General features: G+C 47.9%; 1 protein-coding gene across 1 annotated transcript in view; it reads left to right on the top strand.

Annotated features, from left to right (window-relative positions):
* Nucleotides 1-18,474, top strand: part of GPSM1 (G-protein signaling modulator 1) — a 60,281-nt gene that overhangs the window by 15,292 nt on the left and 26,515 nt on the right. The window contains exons 10-11 of the mRNA XM_009280622.1: nucleotides 13,136-13,206; nucleotides 16,785-16,964. Of these exons, the coding sequence (XP_009278897.1) occupies nucleotides 13,136-13,206; nucleotides 16,785-16,964 (251 nt within the window). The remainder of the gene's footprint in view (nucleotides 1-13,135; nucleotides 13,207-16,784; nucleotides 16,965-18,474) is intronic.

The following is an 18,474-nucleotide window of genomic DNA, read 5'->3' on the forward strand; positions in this document are numbered from 1 at the left end:
ACTGAAGGGTTGGGATTTTTGCTTAAGGCACGTGGCAGGCCTGGTCAGTCACTGGGCTTAACTCTGCAGGTGAGGCAGAGCAGAGCCAGCGTGTGGCCCATAGGCTGCTCACTGCCCTCCAGTGATCCAGATGTGTCTATGCTGTGTTAACATCTGGAGCCAGTAGTGATTTTTCTCTCATCCGACAGAGCCAGAGCCATGTTGCTCTGTGTACATGATCGCTGGAGGGTGGGAAGAGGGGCTGAGCAGCCACAGTCACGGGCAGTGTTCACTTGGAGGTTGCAGTGACCTCGTTAATCTGGTGTTACTGCTCGCGTTCCCAAGGCTGGGGCTGTTGTCAGCAGAAGGACAAAGTGTTCTCTGGAGGAACAACAGCAAATGAGTGAGGCCTGCAGTGTGGGGAGGGAGGGACCGCAAGGCCCAGGGCAGGTTCCCTTGCAGAGTAGGGCTTCCCCAGTCGGTGGGACGTGGGGGGTGCTGCCCCTCACCGGGTCCTGGGAACCTGCTGGGGAGGTAAAAATCAGCTGGGGCTGTGCAGCAGCGTCTTGCATGAGGATGGGAGTGTGAGTGTTGCAGTGCTTAGCCACGTGTGGGCTCTGACGCATGCATCTCAGGTGGGGAAGGTGCTGTCCCTGTCACATAGAGATTTGGAAAGAGGATGGGTCTGCAGGGCAGCCTGTGGAGAGGAGCCTGGTTCCCTTGATTTCTCCTTAGCTTTTATTCTGGCTTCAGATCTCTTATTCTGAACTTTAGTGGAGGATAAGAGAGGCCACCGACGTGTCTCTGAGCCCTTGAGAAGAAGGGAGATGTATTTAATGGCTGCCAGGAACTTTGGTACCCTCCTGTGCACCTATTAAATGATTAGAAAAGCATAATTATTTATATTATTAATAGCAGCAATTTACAGCAAGAGGACCATCTGTTTCTGTAATAGGAAGCAGGTGAGAGAGTTGAGATTCAAGTTGACTTCTGAACCAGCCGTGCCTTTTGATGTCAGCAAATCTCATGGTGCGGAGAGCTTTCAAATCTTTTTCCCTTCAGATTTTTTGCCCTGCTTAAGGTTATAAAATGTCTGCATATTCATAAGGATGCTAAAATCATCTGATAGGGCAGGCGTGTTATAAAACACACTAATTTCATCAAGCAGGTAGAATAAAGTTTCGTAGCAAGCTTGAGTTCTGGGAAAATCTGTACTGTTAGCTGAGAAACCCTGAGCCGGACCATCAGACTATGATGTCCTTCACAGGTTACTTTTGCTTCTAAGTCTTGGGCATTGCCCTCTGCTGGGGGCCTGGGGGGAGGAAGGAGTGTCTGATGTTTTCCTCTGCTGTTTTGGCTCGTCTTCCTGAGCTCTTTGTGATTTTAATTAATATTCTGAGAGCAATTGGACGTCAGAAGACAAAGCTGGAGGCCAGGGAAGTGGGGCAGTGCTGCAAAAGTCTTGTGAAAGCAACGACCTTGTCAAGAAATGCAAACACAGAGCTTAAAGCAACAAACCGAAAGGAGCTAGAGAGTAGCTAAAACATGAAGCGAATAAACAGAGGTTGGGTCTGTTTTTCCAAATGCCCAAAAATGTGGCCCTTAAAACTGGTCTTGCCCTCTTTCACATACCGCAAGTTAAGCATCGAGTACTGGTAGTCTTTTGCCTTTGGAGAGAAGTAAGGGAACTTGCTGTGCCTGTAAGGGAGTTGTTTTGTAGGGATGAAGGCAACCATGAACAACGAGAAGTGCTGCCTGGTGCTGGGAGGTGTCCCACGGTGCAAACAGTCAGCTCTGCCCTCAGCTCTGCTGCTGGACGTGGGGTGGGAGCGCTGGCTGCCTGTGCCCACCCTCGCTGGCTGCCCTTTTCTAGATCAATTGGTTTGGGCTGAGGTTTCAACATCTGCTCAGCAAGGAGTCGACTGTGCCTAGTGCTCTGCGGGTAGCAGTGAATCATGAGCATGGAGCTGAGCCCTTCATAAACTGAGCCTGGTGGCAGCGCCTGCCTGGGCTGTCCATGCGTGGGTAACTCGGGCCTCTGGTGTACACTAAACAGAGCGCTGCCTTGCAGCATTCCCCTCTTCAATTCTTCCTTGTCAGCTCTCTCCTCTGGAGGCTGGCACTGCCCAGGGCAGCCTGCCAGCTGGGAGGGGAGCGCAGAGAGGGGGCTTACCCACCACCAAAGGGGTGGAGGTGCTGGACAGAAGGCAGAGAGCAGCCCTGGCCAAGCCTCAGAGCCTCTCCAAAGTGAAAACTGACTCTGGGCTGCTTTTCATTTGTTCTCAGCAGCACGTCAGCCTCAGTCATCATCTCTGATGGCAGCGGTAGTGTTAGGAGACACTGAGCAACACCTCTCCTGGCAGCTGGGTGTAGGTGGGGAGGGATGCAGGTGTTCCAGAAGGCGTTGGCATGTAGGTGCATTGTAAGCTGGTTCCTGGCATGGTTTCTGTGCTGTTTGCAGTATGCAGACACTGCTGCCCAGCCGTGCTCAACAAGTCTGAGGGCAGGAAAGGACTCGGCCGTGAGCCTGACTTCCCCCGCTCTCTGCACATCTTCTGCTGAAAACGGGTAGGCACAAGGCGAGTCTGCTTGTTTGGTGTTCAGGAGCCTCTGTGCTGGGTACTGCTCATCCCTGTGTGAGGGGCAGCCGTGCTTCAGGTTGTATTCTCAGGTGGTGAAGTGGGCAGCTGAGCCTGGGTGGGCATGAAACCCCTCTTCCTGAGCAGTAATCAGCTCTGTGTGGCTTTGAATGTGGGTCTTTGTATCCTCAGTGCAGTTTTGAGCTTGCCTTCTCTGCAGGAATCTTTGAACCCTTGGATCAATTAGACAGGGATAGAAGAAACCTGCTTTTATGTTTCCCAGCCTGTTTGGTTTTGTTTGTTTGCTTGCTTTAAATATCTTTGAAGTATCTAAGAAGTGTTTAGGGCTGCTGAAATATGCTAGATTGACCAGCCCTCTATTGATGCAAAGCAGGAAGGAGGCAGTGCTGCTAACCCATGCCAGCCTGTGCCTCGGGCTGGGATGCTGCCCAGGGACAGGGATGTTCCTTCTCTGTGGTTTGCTCAACCCTTCTGCGAAGGACTGTGGTGGGTGACAGCCGAGAGATGTGGCCCTCTGAGACCCGTGTCCTTCTGACAGTGGGACAGCCCTGCTCACTGAGACTGCAATTTCAGTATCTAGGTTGTGTTTGCCTTCCGCTCAGCAGACAAGTACAGGGATCACATCACTAACGGCTCCAGCATGGAGCCTGCCCTGTTCTTACTGGTCGGACTGAGTAAGCATAGCAATTGAAATTGCTTAATATTAAGTATCCTCAACTATATTTGATTTTTCCCAAGAGCTGATGGGCTGCAGCTCAGCCTTTTTTCATTCTGAAAATGAAAGCCCGAGGCCATGCTGGTTAATTGTACTTGCTTATGCAGGGTTTTGATGGATGAGGTTGTTGATTGAAACAGAGTAGCTTTTGGCCAAGTGGAAGGCAGAATGCAAGGTGATCTGGTTGCTTTATTGTGCTCTAACAGATGCTCAGTGGAGCCTTAGCTTCTGAGCTCAGAGGAGTGCTAGTGCAAATGTTCCCACGTGCCTCCCAGTAAGGCACCTGCAGGAAGGTGTCCAAAAAGACCTGAGTCTGTGGTGGTCCTTGCTGTGATGCTTAAGGGAGCAAGGCAGGAAGGACAGGAGTGCTGCTTGCATGGGGGACTTCTTGGGTGAAGATTTAGGACTTCTAAAGGATGTCTCTTCATTATCTTTGTAATGAGTCTTTTCTAAATCTGAGTAACCTCTGCTGTTACAGCTGTTAAATCATTCCAGCAGCACTGATGGGGGAATGAACCTCTGAGTCATTTGGATTTAAACCGAGTAATTTAGCACTCAGTTCAGACTGCCCCAGTATTGGCTTCATGAAGTTTTAAAATATTCTTCTCAAAGCGTTAAGAAGAATTTAATGTTCTTCTTTCATCTTGCTCTGTACGCGAGCCTCCTTCCCAGCATCAATGGTAAAGTGTACAGCAAGACTTCTCGGCTCACAGCAGAGGAAATGCTGCAGGACTGGAGGAGAAGATACTGTGCTAATGAAACTCGGGTGCTTGTTTTATCTTGGTGCCAGGGGAGACTGCAAGTGCTGGAAAGGAGGATGAGGAAGAGGCCAGTTCTTGAAGCCTGTAGCAGAGAAGGTACAACGTGGCTTTTGGCAAAGCCATCCATTAAATCAAGGGACTTCTTGTTGTGGGGAGAGCTAACTTTTTGGAAATTCAGTTCCTTACACAAACTCCTGCTCCGAGCTGGGAAGCCTGAAGTTCCCTTTGGCTGCTGTTCCAGGCTCCTGCAGCCATTCCAGCTCTGCTGTGTGCTGTCTGGTTCCTGAATGCATTTTCCACAGACAGTTACCTTTGGTAGCCAATGTGTAGGAAATGCCTATGGTTACGATGATCTTCTCTCTAACAGTACAGTATTACTATTAGGACCAAGATGCCTCTGCTTACTGTACTTTCTTGCAGCACAGAGCAAGAAAGGGACCAAGAAGAAGAAAGTTCTCTTTCTCACCCAGCTAGAATTACTTTTTATCTCTTAAAGGTTTTTGTACAGATGACCATGGTCTGCTTTGGGACTTCACTGAGCAAGGCAAGGCCAGATCCTCAGCATGAGGATTATCTCTTGACTGACCTCGGGAACCATATTCCTTCACTCAGTAGCGAGGCTGGCCCCTAGCCTGGCAGGGACAAGCACTCAGACAACAGACCTTCGCTTAGCAAAGACACCTGGCAGCTTGTAGAGACAGAGCTCATGAATTCAAAGTCCAGTGTGGCCAGCCACGCTCCAGTAGCTGGAAAGTGCCTGGCTGCTGCAAGCTGGTGACTGATTCACAACAGCATCCAGGAGGAGGGATCAAGTATTTTGCCCCTCTTTTTAGAGGATTTTACTGTGAGTGTTTGATCACTGCAGAGCTCTGACGTGTGTTGCTCTTTCTCTTGCCCTCCCTGAGTCAATCTGTAGGACACAGCTGCTGTAATTGGGCTTGTCTAGCTGCTGGAGATGTTGCCTGTGTTTAATTACTGTGTGTCACTTTCTACCTCAAACTCAGTTTCTTTTTGATCTCTGCTTGTTCAACACAAGCTGATAATGGAAGATTGGAGGTCATGAGACTCTGCTATACACTGGCAGAGAAAACGCTGCTCTTAGAAGAAAGCCAGGTATTCCTGCCAAGCCCCTTTTCGTGCTTTTCTTGAATTAGTCCTGCGGTTACATGCCTCCTCCTGGCCTGCTCCACCCAGTTGAGTTTATCACCCAGTTGAGTTTATCTCCCTGTCCCCACAATTGCTAATCTGTTAAGTAGACCATTGCCTGGGGGAGATACGGTTATAGGAGGCTGCCTCTAACGTGGCTCCAAGCTTCGCACAAGCTCCAAGGCTTGTATTTGACTATCTGCTAGGTGTTGCATGATTGGGTGCTCTGCATTTTCTAGATCCTGCAAATACACACCAAAATACTTCATTCTTTGACCTGAATTGCCAACACTTTATTTGCAAATAAGCCTTATTCCAGCCTTACTCAGTTAGAGAAAAGCTAATGCTCATTGCACACGTGGGGGGAAAACTGGAATCAAAGATGTGCCCAACATCATGGCAATTAGTAATAGTTGTAAGGCTACAAGATGTAAGATCACCTTGTACTCAGAGATTGCAGCTTTCCTGAGCTACATTGGGTTTGTCCCCACTGTAAGTAACTCCTTTGTGCCATCTCTGTCTGCAAGGAGGACTTGCTCCCGGTCTTACCTCTTCCACGTGAATGTGGAGGCTCTTCTGGTATGTGGTCCAGAGTGTCTCCTTATTCCCTCTCCCCATCTGAGAAGCCTCTGTGCTAGCTGCTCATCCTGAATGCAGTCAGCCAAGTGTCAAGGGGCTCCTGGGTGCCATGTAGATGTGTAATATTGCTGTTATTTTCAGCCAGTTGTTCAGCTGTCAGACTGGATTCTGGAGGATGTGAAATTCGGGTGACGCATACGCAAAGCATCTTCTGCCAAATCAGGCAGACAAGCATCTTGATTCAAAAGTAACTTCTCTTTATTACCGCGTATTGTATATACTTTTTCTAAAGCAACAGTTTTGCCACAGAGAAAAAAAACTGCAAAATCGCTATTCTGGAGAAGGTTTTTGTAGTGCTCAGGATCTGTCTGGAAGGCTGATATTTGCTCAGCTGTGTGCTGTCTGTGTGCCAATGAATACAGCACGTCAGAGCAAACATGCTGGAGCCCCATCTTCCCAGCAGAAGAGGTTTCATTCCTGTCCTTTTGGCTCCCAGTTCTAACAATAGAGAGCTGAGGATGGAGGACCTTGCACAGGACCAAAGCATTCCTGAGGAAGTCTGATGTGACACCACATTGAAAACAACCTCCTGACAGCTTTCCCTGGCCCTTAGCTATGGGTTGACTTTATTATTTTCATGTGTACTATCCTTTCTCTTGTAAGCCATACCTTCTCTTGACTTTTGTCTGGACTATGCAGCCAGAAAAGCCCTCAGATAACTGATAGGGAGAAAAATGTTGTTTTGCCCAGCTAGCTGTGTCTTGAGACACAGAAGGGGCCAGAGCTGTCAGGATTTCCCTGGTCCTTTCCTGTCTAAAGGATGGGGGGTAAGCAGATGGTCCTTCCCATGGAAGGACACGCCACAGCTTGGTGCCAGCATTTTATGGCGCAGTCATAAATAACTGATATTATTTGCTTTCTCTATTTAGAGAAAAGTATTGTTCTATCCCAGTAACAACTGGGAAAATAAATGCCAGCATTTATCATGCAAGTGCTGGCAATAATAGAGGTCAATTGGATTTATAGTGCCAGAACCCATTATGTGTTTGAAGACTAATTAAAGCCTTAAATGAGATGCTTGTCCCACTGGAGGCTGCTTCCCCCCCCCTCCCTTCTCTTCGCTGTGTCTTGAGACACAGAAGGGGCCAGAGCTGTCAGGATTTCCCTGGTCCTTTCCTGTCTAAAGGATGGGGGGTAAGCAGATGGTCCTTCCCATGGATCAACACGCCACAGCTTGGTGCCAGCATTTTATGGCGCAGTCATAAATAACTGATATTATTTGCTTTCTCTATTTAGAGAAAAGTATTGTTCTATCCCAGTAACAACTGGGAAAATAAATGCCAGCATTTATCATGCAAGTGCTGGCAATAATAGAGGTCAATTGGATTTATAGTGCCAGAACCCATTATGTGTTTGAAGACTAATTAAAGCCTTAAATGAGATGCTTGTCCCACTGGAGGCTGCTTCCCCCCCCTCCCTTTCTTGCTGCTGTGCTTTTTTTTTTTTCCCCTTTTCCTCTTTGAAGAGCTTGCTGTAATAATGGAGCACTAGCTTGGCAGAGCTTTGCTGATTAGATGTCAGGAGCGTATGATTTGAGATGTTCTGTGTGCATTTGGATTGCTGGACCGTATCTCCACTGTCACTTCTGAGCTTGGTAGGGTTTACAGACCAGTCTTCCACCCCAAACAACTGGCTGGCTGGTCTAATTTAATCATATTGAACAATATTTAGAGTTGGCTGCCAAAATCAAGGTTCTGACATGCTGGGCTCTGTACAAACGTGGGGAGACACTGTCCTGGGCTGGAAGAACTCACCCAAAAGACAAGTCATTATCTCAGTTAATACAGGTACAGAGAGAAATGACCTTTTCATGAAAATACAGCAAGTGCTTATGCCAAGGTTTGTCATGTTCTTTATGGTGCGAAGCTTGTGCTCCGTGGGTAACTGCTGCTGCTGAGCTGTGCGTGCTGCTCAGCTGGGAGGGCTGGAGGCAGAGGGGAATGATGTTGGCCATACAACCTTTCCCTGTTGGTCTTCTGTAGAGTCCACTGTCAGGTTTAATTCTGCTTCCTCTGGTACAGCCACCCCAGAGGGATACAGCGTGTTCCTGGCCTGCAAATAGAACTGTTGCTGGATCTGCGTCGGGGGGGTTTGCTTCGTCTCAAGCAGGGATGGAGTAGGCAGTTCTCCAAGCTGCTGGAGATGGGGGAGAGCCTAGGAGTTATCAAAGCATATGTCAACTTGATGAGAGCTCCTGGTAGGGCTCCCTGAGTTGCTGCTACATGTGTTCTGCTTGATCTTGTCAACTCTGAAATCTCAGGAGCACCAGTTGGATATGGAGACTGTCCATAGAGGAACAAAACTCTGCCCACACTGTGTACCCAGCTTTGCCCTACTGCAAATTTACATGGGATGATCCCATCACCATCCTACAATAAAACACTTCCTTGTGTTTTCTGTGGCTACGTCTCACTTTGTAGCAAGGTACTCCTAGAGAATTTTTGCTATGTAAGCATTTCTCCTCTAATTGCACCCTGAAAACCAAGGACTTGCCTGTTGGAGGGCCTGCCTGTGGCACAGGAATAGAGTCCTTCCCTCTGGAGACCATACTGATCCTGCCTTTCCAGGCAGTTTGGAGCTGGTGACAGATACCAAGGGGACAGGAGAAGAATGGGGGGGTAAGATGCTGTGCTTGCTGCACACACCATGTCAGCTCTCTGGTTTAGCCTCTCCATCAGACATGCAGGGCCCAGTGTCACTCTACACTGACCAGCTTAAAAAGCCCAAGGAAAGCAGGGAGCATGCACTATCAACTTCTGGCTGTGAAGAAGAGATCGTAGGTGAAGGTTCCTGTATCCATGTCATCACAAGTAGCGCAAGGATGTACAGAGGGGCCATCACCATCTCTGCAGGGTGGGGATGTGAGACAGAGAAAAAAGATGGGTATCTGACGCAGATATGTTGGGTTAGTGTTCCAAAGACAGAAGAATAGGGAGTATTTGTGGGGTGGGGGATATGAAGGAGCTGGAGGAAGCAAAGATGTCTCATATGCACGCGAGCAACCATACAAGCATCTCCCTCTGCTCTGTTGCAGTAAACTCCCCCCTCCCTGGAGTTCATTGCTCCCTTCCAGGGAGGGAGGCGACTGCTTCATCATTTTAAAATACAGGAATGTGAAAACTGTTAAACTCGCCTCGGGAACCAAATTGCAAAAGCAAAATGTAAAAAAAAGAAAAAAAAACCCCAACAAACCAAACACCCTTGATTCATGGTGGTGTTGAGATCACGGGTGGGAAGAGATTTTGAAAAAAAAATATTTAAAAAAGAAACAACAACCTTGAGCCTGAGCACTGACAAGAACAACATCCGAGGAGCTCCAGGAAAACAAGGCATGAATACAGCCAGTCAGTAGCATTGCTCAGCTGATGTTCACAAGAAGGTTTCAACTTGCTCTAATAGAGACCTCAGTAAACCTTAAAGACAGAGAAAGCATTTAGAAATGCCCCTGAGGTTTTCTGTTACTCTGTAGTAGGCTTGGTAAACATGCCAATAAATACTGGAGAGGGAGGAAAAAACCTTCCAGAGAACCAGACCCAGGTTTTCAGCTGCTCAGTCTTTTGCATCTACGGCTGCTGCTGCCGCTGTTGATCGGCACTGGGGAGAAAGAGGCAAAGTTGAACTTTTGCTGAGTATTAGGCTGTGCTGAAAGTATTTCTGGGAAAAATAACTTGGAGGAGGCTGAAAGTTACATCTGGAGCTACCTGAGGGAATGTCCTGGTTGGAGACAGAAAGTTAATGGCATGACTTCTGTCGTGGGGTGCTCGTGAGTATGGAAATCTCTCTGCTCTCCTGGAAGATGAATATGTGCAGGCTACCAAGCCTGTCTGCTGTGGAGTAAGGGGGAGAAGCTCCCGCAAGCGTGGTGGGAATTGCTGCCTGTGTCGATCTAGTTTACGATAGCCCTGACTGATAGGTAGCCTCTTAATTCTTTTAGCTGCCCATTTTAATGGCGCTGCTTGCTCCACCTGCGGGACAGCTCATGGTGAGTGGGGTTGGCAGAACTGTGGGCTTTTGCGAGACCAGCGTTTGGCCCTGGCACTGGTTGTGTTTTCTTCTGGAAGAAAATAGCTGAGTTGGATGGCTCTAGAAGTTGAGTTTGCGACTCCTAACTTCTTCCTCTCTTAGCTCAACTGAATGTGAAATCCACATGGCAATAGAAGAACGCCAGCATCAAAACAACTGAAAAAGACAAATTGTTCTGTATGCCCTAATTGCTGGGGTAGTCTCAGCTGACTACGTATATTAAATTAACAAAGGGGAAGGCAGGTTTTCTCAGATCAGAGATTAATGGTTTTTGGCTAGCGGTTTAATGCTATTGCAAATGTACAAAAGCACCTGAGGACGGAGGTGTATAATTAACGACTCCAGGCTGTTGGAAGTGATGTGTGTTTATCTAATCAGACACACTTCACTTCTTTCTTGCTTTCTTGGAAGTGGCCGTTAAAAGCCGCTGTGACGCATGCTCACTTCCAGATGCTGGCCTCACTTCTTGGGCATTGCTTTGAAACCCAAACGTACCCTCTGATAAAGTGTTCAGAGGTGTCTTTTGTTCCAGACCCACCTTGCTGCTCCACACATAAGACTCTAGGTTATTCTGAGGGAAGCTGAGAGCCATGAGCAGCTATGGCAATGTCCAGAATGTTGTCGTGCGTAACCGGGAGCCACCGGGCACAACGCGTGGCTGCCTTCTCCTCGCTGAGCTCCTGCCTGACTGACGTGGCAGCAGCCGAAAACCCTTTGCTCATTTGGCAGCATGGGAGGACACTTGGGGCCGGTGGCAGCCCTGCCGCCGCACAGCCACCTCCTCCGTGCTGATGCCCACAGGTTGCTGGTGGGAGCGTGGTGGAGCGATGGGAGTTGGGTGTGGGGTGTCTCCTACTGAATTGGTACAGGACCTCAGCTTTGTTTAAGAGCTCTGGGTCCTCCCAGCTGAAAACTGGTATCACTGATGCCCCTGAGGAGTGTAAGCTTGGGTGGCGTTTAGCACATGGAAGGGGAGTCCTGTATGGAGTGAACCGGTGTCTCTGGGAGAGTGGGGGGTTATGCCTGCCCACCGAGAGTGGTGCAGCCGTCTCCATTTTATGGTGGGAAAGGGCTTGGGCTTGATTGTTTCATCCGTCTTCATGGCTGAGTGCATATCCAGCCTGTGATAATAGATGTGTTCAGCTACCAAATAACCATATTGTTTCATTGGTATCCAACAGCATGAGCCTTTCCCATCCTGCTCACAGGAGGTGCTTAAGATATGTTAGCAAACATAAGAAACCTTAGATAAGATATCTTAGTAAACATAAGCAAAGAGTGGAATAAAAATGGTAAAATCAAGAGTTCTGCCTGCTTTGTTGAGGGCAGCAAAGTCTTTTTTTCCTGCCTGCTCCAAAGGAAGGGCAGCCCTGTGTCTGAACCCTCACCAGTGTCAGCAGCAATCGCTGACTTTCCGGGATCAAATCCTGTTGTTACTGAGCTGCTGCCAAGTGAGCAACTGGCTTTGCGGTGCGAAAGGGGGTAGAGTTTGGTAGGAATGGCAACTGCGTATCATTATGTGTTTTCCTTGCTCTCTGGTCTTATGGTATATTCACATCAATATCTGTTCTGCACCTATTCACTAGCCCTGATGTCAGTCCCTTCTGAACTCAAAGCCTAGTAATTGAAGTCACGTTAAAACGAAGCTGGTGCTAATGTGCTTTTTGGAGTAGAGAGACAGAAATGTGCAGAAACATTTTGCTCATTTGAGTCTTTATGGCTGCAAGAAGTAAATCACTTCAGGGTAGCGAAGAAGTAGCAAGGGGCAGTGAAATTAACTTTAGCTCATTTATAACTGAGATGTGATATATATGCATGACCCTTAGTGAAGTCCCAGCTGATCTGAGCTTCTCTTTGTACCTCATGAAGCTGAGCAAGGTTGAACTTCTCAAAGCAGCAGCGTCTTTGGAGTTGCTATAGTTTAGATACAGCTGTGGTCGCATCTGGAGCCCTGGCTGAGCTGGATGTGTGTTAGTGCAGGAATCCCTGCTACCTGGTGGCTTTTTCCATTTAATCACCATCTTCTGCTTACAGTCAGTCTTGAATTGGTTTACTAATTTTGTGCCTTCTCTCTTGTTAAGTTTGTCCAGTGAGCCGCTCAGTGGCACCCTGGGTTCGAACAGGGTCCGTGGGGGCTGCCGTAACATAAGCAACGGTGTTGTTAGGTGGTGGTGGGAAACTGGGGAATCTTTAGGTTTGGTGAGTTTGCTGTTGCAGGAACCACACAAAGCTCAGTGGTTTCCGTTCTCAGGGCTCAGCATGGGGATGGGTTTCAATTCACATGCATTCACTCACCCTCCCCCAGGATTTCCCCTGAAGCTTGGAAGTTGTCACAGGACCTTGAGTCCAAGGCTTTCATTTCGGCCCTGTTTGGTGTTGCTGGTGTGGGATGTCATGTGGTGCTCAGCTAAACCGAACCTTCAGGAAAGATCAGGGAAGGGGAGCAGGAGGGTGAAAGGGCAGCATTTTTCCCAGACGTGGTGAAGGCATCCCAGAGCCATTTTGTAAATCCTGGCTGTGTTAGTGAGCAAGGCAACAGAAGCTGGAAGCAGGTTGGAGGGAGACATGGAGGTAAAGAAAGTTTGGAAAGCAGGAGTCGGAGCTGAACTGTGTTTCACCCACTCTGTTATTTCTAGAATATTACATTAAAATGAATTTTATGAAATCTCAAATAAATATAACGAACGCTGCCAAATTATCTGATTTCTCTGTCAGCTTTAGGGCAAGGTTTTGCTCCCCTTAAGGCTGGGCCTATGATAGTTAGAAAATATTTGCTCCTTCGCTTAGTTTTCCAGCCCTCGTGACTGTAGAGAAAAGCTCAAAGCTGCGTCCCAGATACATTCTTTAAGTCAAAAACATGAAGATAAAGCAACAAATCCACACATTTATTAAACTGTATTTTTGTTATGATTTTTCTCAATGTCAGTCCTCTAACTTTTGTTGTTTAGAATGGGGTTTGTAACTCCTGAATTCCAGAGACCTCATTTGAGATCAGAGTCGTAGTGTGACCCAGCCACTGGTTCGATAGCAAAACCTTCACGCAGCCCTAGCTGTTGCTGACTGTGCTGTGATAGTGTTTTGAAAAAGACCCAAAACAATAGAGGAAAAAAACCACGTTTGAATCTCAAGGACAGCACAGCTGCAGCATCTCGTCCTTTTGACTTTGTAGTTAACAGGAGCGGAGGGTCTGCCCTGGTTTGAATTTTATCTGTGTGACATTAGTGCTGTCGGTGAGTGACACCCTCCTGATGCGAGAGTGCGTTGTTTTGCAGGAGCCAGGCCAAAGAGACTCCAAAGGAACAGCATGGACAGCTTAGACCTCCTGAAGTTCCCTTCTGAAAAGGTAAGCAAAGATGTCTGGCCTCAGAGATTAAATATCAGTAAGAATCTCTAACGGCTTGTTGACTGGCTTCATTTGCAGGGAAGTATGCAATTAGCAGATACCATTGGAGTCAATGGGATTAACCAAAGAGGGTTTCTAGAGAGCTTGGAGGAGAGGAACAGCTGGTCTAACTAAAAAGGCACTTAACAACTGAAAGCTGAAAAAGCCACTTCTGTGCTTTTTTGAAAAAACAGCCCTTTATTGAGAGGATAATCGTTAGTATTTTAGCCCCTTTAGTGGCTGGTGGCAAATCTCAGTGCCTTATTAGCCCAGTGGAGTGCTGCATTCAGCACAAGTAGGGAAGGAGAGGTCAGAAGCAGGAGATGGTGCATTGCAGGAGGCGGAGGGGTTTGTTCCAAGGGGCTCTACGGGTTGCCTCTGCTCCGGTTCGCTGCTGGAAATGTCAGATCTAAGCACATCAGCATTTTCTCAGTCTCCCTGGGGCAAAGGCTGTTTCTACAGTCAGCTGGGAGGCACTGAGCCTTTCTACCTACAGGGATCATTTAAGTTTCTCAGAAAATCCTGCGCAGGATCGCTGGGTCTGCCCAGCAGCAGGCACTGGTGCTGCCATGGGGCTCAGCCATGCTCTGCCTTTTTGGAATATCTTTGGCACAAATAATTTACGTTTATCCAGTGCTTCCCAGGCACAGCTCTCTGAAGTGTCCCAGGGAGCATTTCCCCTTTTACAGAAGTGTCACAGAGAGAAAATACTGGCCCAAGTTGCAGGTAGGTGCGGATGGTCAATGAAAAATAACCTCAGGCTTGCAAAACCATTTGAATGCCTAAACATTCCAGTAAGCACTGGGAGGGCCAGACAAAAGCTCCTCCCTGAATTAACTCTTTTTGGGAGTTAAATGCCAAATGCACTGATGTATTTTTATTAATTCTCCCAACTGCCCACTGGCCATTTTGGCTCCTACCTGCTTTAACCAGTGCGACTCCATCTCTGGGGCACTGATAGCAGGGACAGCGATGCCCGATGTCAGGGAGACATTCGATTGTGTATCCTCATTGGAGCAGCGTGCCCCAGAGGACTGGCAGGGAGAGTTTTGCTGATGTGTGATTTGCTGCTAATGCTGTTAATGCTGTTGGTTTCCTACTCTTTGCTGTAAAAGCTGAGCCTCGTTCAATAGTTCAGGCAGGGTTATGGGATTTCAGGGATTTCACAGGGAGGACGGAGTAAACGGGAGCTGTAGGTAGTCCTTAACCGTGGAGTCAGACATGAGTTGTCCTACTCCCCCTGCGGTGGTCCTGTGGGGTGTGTGCAAGTTCACCTCTCCTTGAGAGAGTGTTTTGGATGCAACTGCCCTGCTGCGGCTCCTAGTGAGAGGTGATTACAGTCATGGGAGAGGGTTGTTTGCTTCAAACTTGCTATGGTGAGGGTGATAAGATTGTAAAGAATAAACCAGTGGAGTGAACTGTGATCTTTCCAGCACTCTCTCGTTATTGTCTCACCCTCTCTGCCCTTCGTCTCTGCCAGAGATAGCCTTCAAGTCAGCAGGGACTCCTCTTACCGCGCAGGCCAGGGACTCTTGTCCAATGCCTCTGCATGGAGTTGTGTGTCTGGACAGAGTGTATCTGCCAGGACGTACCCACGTCGGCTCTGAATGCCCAAGCAGATAGTGGGAGCGCCGCTTCCCTGATCATCCTGCTCTCTCCAACCTGTGCCTTATTCCTTGTTTTGAGCTTCTCTGGTTTTAGCTCCCAGCCATTGGTTCTTGTTTATTCCTCTCTCTGCCAGACTAAAAATCTCTTTTATCACATGCTGATTTTTACCCTGAAGGTGCTTATGTGCTGTAATTGAGTCATCTATTCTTTTTGTCACGAACTGAACAGTTTGAGGGCTCTAAGGCAGTAAGGCACCATAAGGCAGTTTCTTTCCAGTTCTGAAATCCACTTTTGTGGCTGCTTTTCAACATGTGGACGCTGGCCTGGCTGCAGTTGGTCCCATCAATGGCATCTAGGGAAATGAACTTCTCCTTACTTGTTCTCACTATTCCTGTTTGTATTGCAAGGAATGGAAAAGTCTTTTTGGCTACAGTATCGTGCTGTGCTGTTGGTGAGCTGTGACTTCAGATCCTGTTCAGTATCCATGGCTTTTCGGTGTACGTGCCCTTGAATCCCAACCTCGTGAGCCCTTGGGTCGTCTCCTGAGCTGTGCTCAAGATTCTTTCACCTGCATATAGTTGCTGCAGTGAGGACGCCCTGGGGGGAGTCTCCTCAGTGCTTTATGTATGATAAAGAGGTGGTTTGCAGCCCGGAAACACCGAAGCCCAAAGCATCAAGCAGGTTTAGGCACTCAGTTCCCACCGGTTACATGTAAAATGCCTGGTGCCTTTAATAAGCGTCTTTAGAGCTAAATGCTGAATATTCCTCCTGGTGCTTCTGTACGAGGGCCTCATCTGCATGACAGCAGTAATGAGGCTGTTATGATAATACAGGCAGGGCCATTAACCTGAGTCTTTTGACAGAGAAGGGATAGAGCTGTGTGCGTCTTACGGGAAGGGGGTGAGAGTGGAGGAGCCAGGCATGGGGCAGGGCCTGGAAAAGCAAAGTGAGGCGCTGCAGTGAGAAGGGACAAAAACTAGAATTCAAGACATGTGTAATTTCTGTGACCTCAGTTTCCCCATGCATCACACGGGGGTGATAATCCTGTATTTTATGTGTCTATGGGAGTACTGAGCAGAAGCATTTAAGAGAGCAAAGGAGGACAGCAGTGAGAGAACAGGGGACTGCTTGTAACCATCTGCTGTAGTTAGTCACGTTACCCTGTGGTTCGCACATGCTTCTGGTAGCATGAGTGTTGGCAAAAGAGCTGAATGGGGACTGCAACCATTCGTGTTAACCTGCCTTTTAGGAAACCATTGGGTAAGGGCCCTTCTTGCTGAAGCCAGAGGGAGACACTGAGGCAGGCAATGCTCTGTGTGTGCTGGGAGCCAAATCCTAGAGGTAGGAAATGCTGTGGAGCATCTAGCATAGCTGTGTTCCCTGGGGCATGGTCAGGTTATCCGTGGGTCAGGGTGGGCTGCAGCATGGCTGGGTGCTGGGAAGAAGTGAAGATACAGCAAGTGGAGGGACTTGTGCCAGGAGTTTGGTATCCTGGGCAAGATGAGCTTGCCGCTCTGTTTGGAAGAGGTTTTTAGGAGTGCAGTTGCCAGAAATCACTAGCAGCAGTGACTGCTTCTGGACCTTTTGTCCATCATTCCCTATGCCTGTAAATAAACTAGCCGTGTCTCTACCTCCATACCTGGATTTTTTAAGAGGATGCTACTTCTCCTTGACTTCTCCCTGTGGAGAAGTTGACTACTGTGTGTTGTCTGGGTGATGCTTCCTCTCCACTCATTAAAATCACCTGCTGCGGAGATAGACAAGATTTCCTCATTTAACTCTGCACGTCATGAGTGGCAACTCACACCATCTAAACTCCACGTTAACTTCTTGCTTCTGTGCATCTCCTGCTCTGTGGACACTTACCAACAGATCTCCACATAAACCTGAGACAGGCAATTTTTGCAATGACTATTTCTTGCTTTCCCAAGGACCAGAATGGGGACAGCCATCATGTGGGAGACCTGAAGATCTCTGGAAAAGAGTTCTTGTCATTACCTGCAAGGTCAAAGAAATACCGGGAGCACCAATCCAGTTCAGAGAGAAAGTCCCAGGGCTCAAGTACATCGCCACTGGATACCAGCGAAGTCAGAGTCCAGGTGTTGCAGTCGGTAGGAAGATGTTTTTTTCCTCCAGTACTGATCTGGGAGTTTCTTATAGCATATTTGTTCTTGCCTCATTTCTAACCTGGTATAGGGGTGGCAACATGGTCTGTTGGCTGGAAAACAGAGCCTGCATATAGCTCTGCTGTTGACTGTTTGGGCAACTGTAGGCACATAGTTTTGCCTTCTTGAGCCTCAGCTTCACTGTCCATTAAGCAGAACAATGGTAACCTTCTCTTGAGGGATGAGAATTTAGACCTGAACTTTCCCGAGTTTGGGACTGTCAGGATGTGATGCCTTGAATTCCAGAAGAACACAGCAATTAGGAGCCCTTGCTGTGTGGATCCTGATCAGCCTCCTGGGGTTCATGAGGAGTGGGCTTGTTGCCTTCAAGAAACAGAGCCCTTTGCAGGTTTTTGATGAGCAACGAAAAATCCTGGTTGCCTTTGCCAAATCTGGGACCTTAGATATTGTTTCTTCTCATCTCCTGATCACGTTGATGGTCTCCGGAGTGGCAATGTGCAGAAGAGTGGTCTCTTTGAATTCATCAATCATTAGGCAGAGATGATAGAAAATCATTGTTTAGGAGCTTCTCTTTGGAAGGAAGTTAGGTGGAGCATGCTTCCTAAAGAGCAGAAGCTGGCAAGAGGAGCTGGCCCTGATGTCAGTGATTCATGGGTTACTGGCATGCAGTAAGTCCTGTGTTGGGTGTTGAAGAGCTGACTCAGTCTGTGCTTGGCTCCCTGGAAGGTAGTGGGGATTCGTGTCCTGGAAAGCTCTCCGCGTGCCTTTTTGATGTCTTTAGCCTAAACAATTGAGCTGTTTGTTAAGTTGTTCTTTCTTCTGGTTGTGTTGATGTTTGTTGTGACACAAGGCAAATATGATGTACTGGGGAGGTTTCCTGCAGCTCAGTTGGTTTTGTTCTCAGTCCTGGAGACAGGACACCCACAAACGATGGCATGTTTCTGGATCGTGGGAGGGGGCTTGGAGATATTTGAACTCAGTGATCTCAAGTGAGAAGCCCCAAGTCCTCAGCTTGTTGCTGCCAGGAGATGGAGCATAACAGCAAAGATTTAATGATTGCACAGGTTCTTGAAAGTATTTGGGCTCTTGCTTTATACTGAGGCTGTAACACACTTTCACAGTCCTGTGATCATGCAGTGATTCCAGATGGAATAAATCCAAGTCAGGAAAGATAGGCCTATTTTTTTCTTGGCATTTAAGAAACGCAAAATAAAATACTTTCACGCTAGGTATGAAAAGGTCTGAGCTGCAGAGCTTGGGATGAAGCCTGTCTGTAGAGTGGGGATGCTTGAAAGTGTTTCTAGCACTGAGTCCTTTGTTCCTCATCTGAGGGTCCACGGGGAGAACATGTCCTGCTGTACCTGTGTGCATGTGCATATGTACACATCCCTTTTTGACCACGGACATTCCTGATTTTCAGTTCTCTGACCACTGGAGACAGGATCTTTACACCAACTGGGTTTTGGGTTTTTTTTTTTTTTAAGACTTCTCTGAA

This window comes from Aptenodytes forsteri, unplaced genomic scaffold (assembly GCF_000699145.1).
Source record: "Aptenodytes forsteri isolate BGI_AS27 unplaced genomic scaffold, ASM69914v1 Scaffold68, whole genome shotgun sequence".
Classification (NCBI taxonomy): Eukaryota; Metazoa; Chordata; class Aves; order Sphenisciformes; family Spheniscidae; genus Aptenodytes; species Aptenodytes forsteri.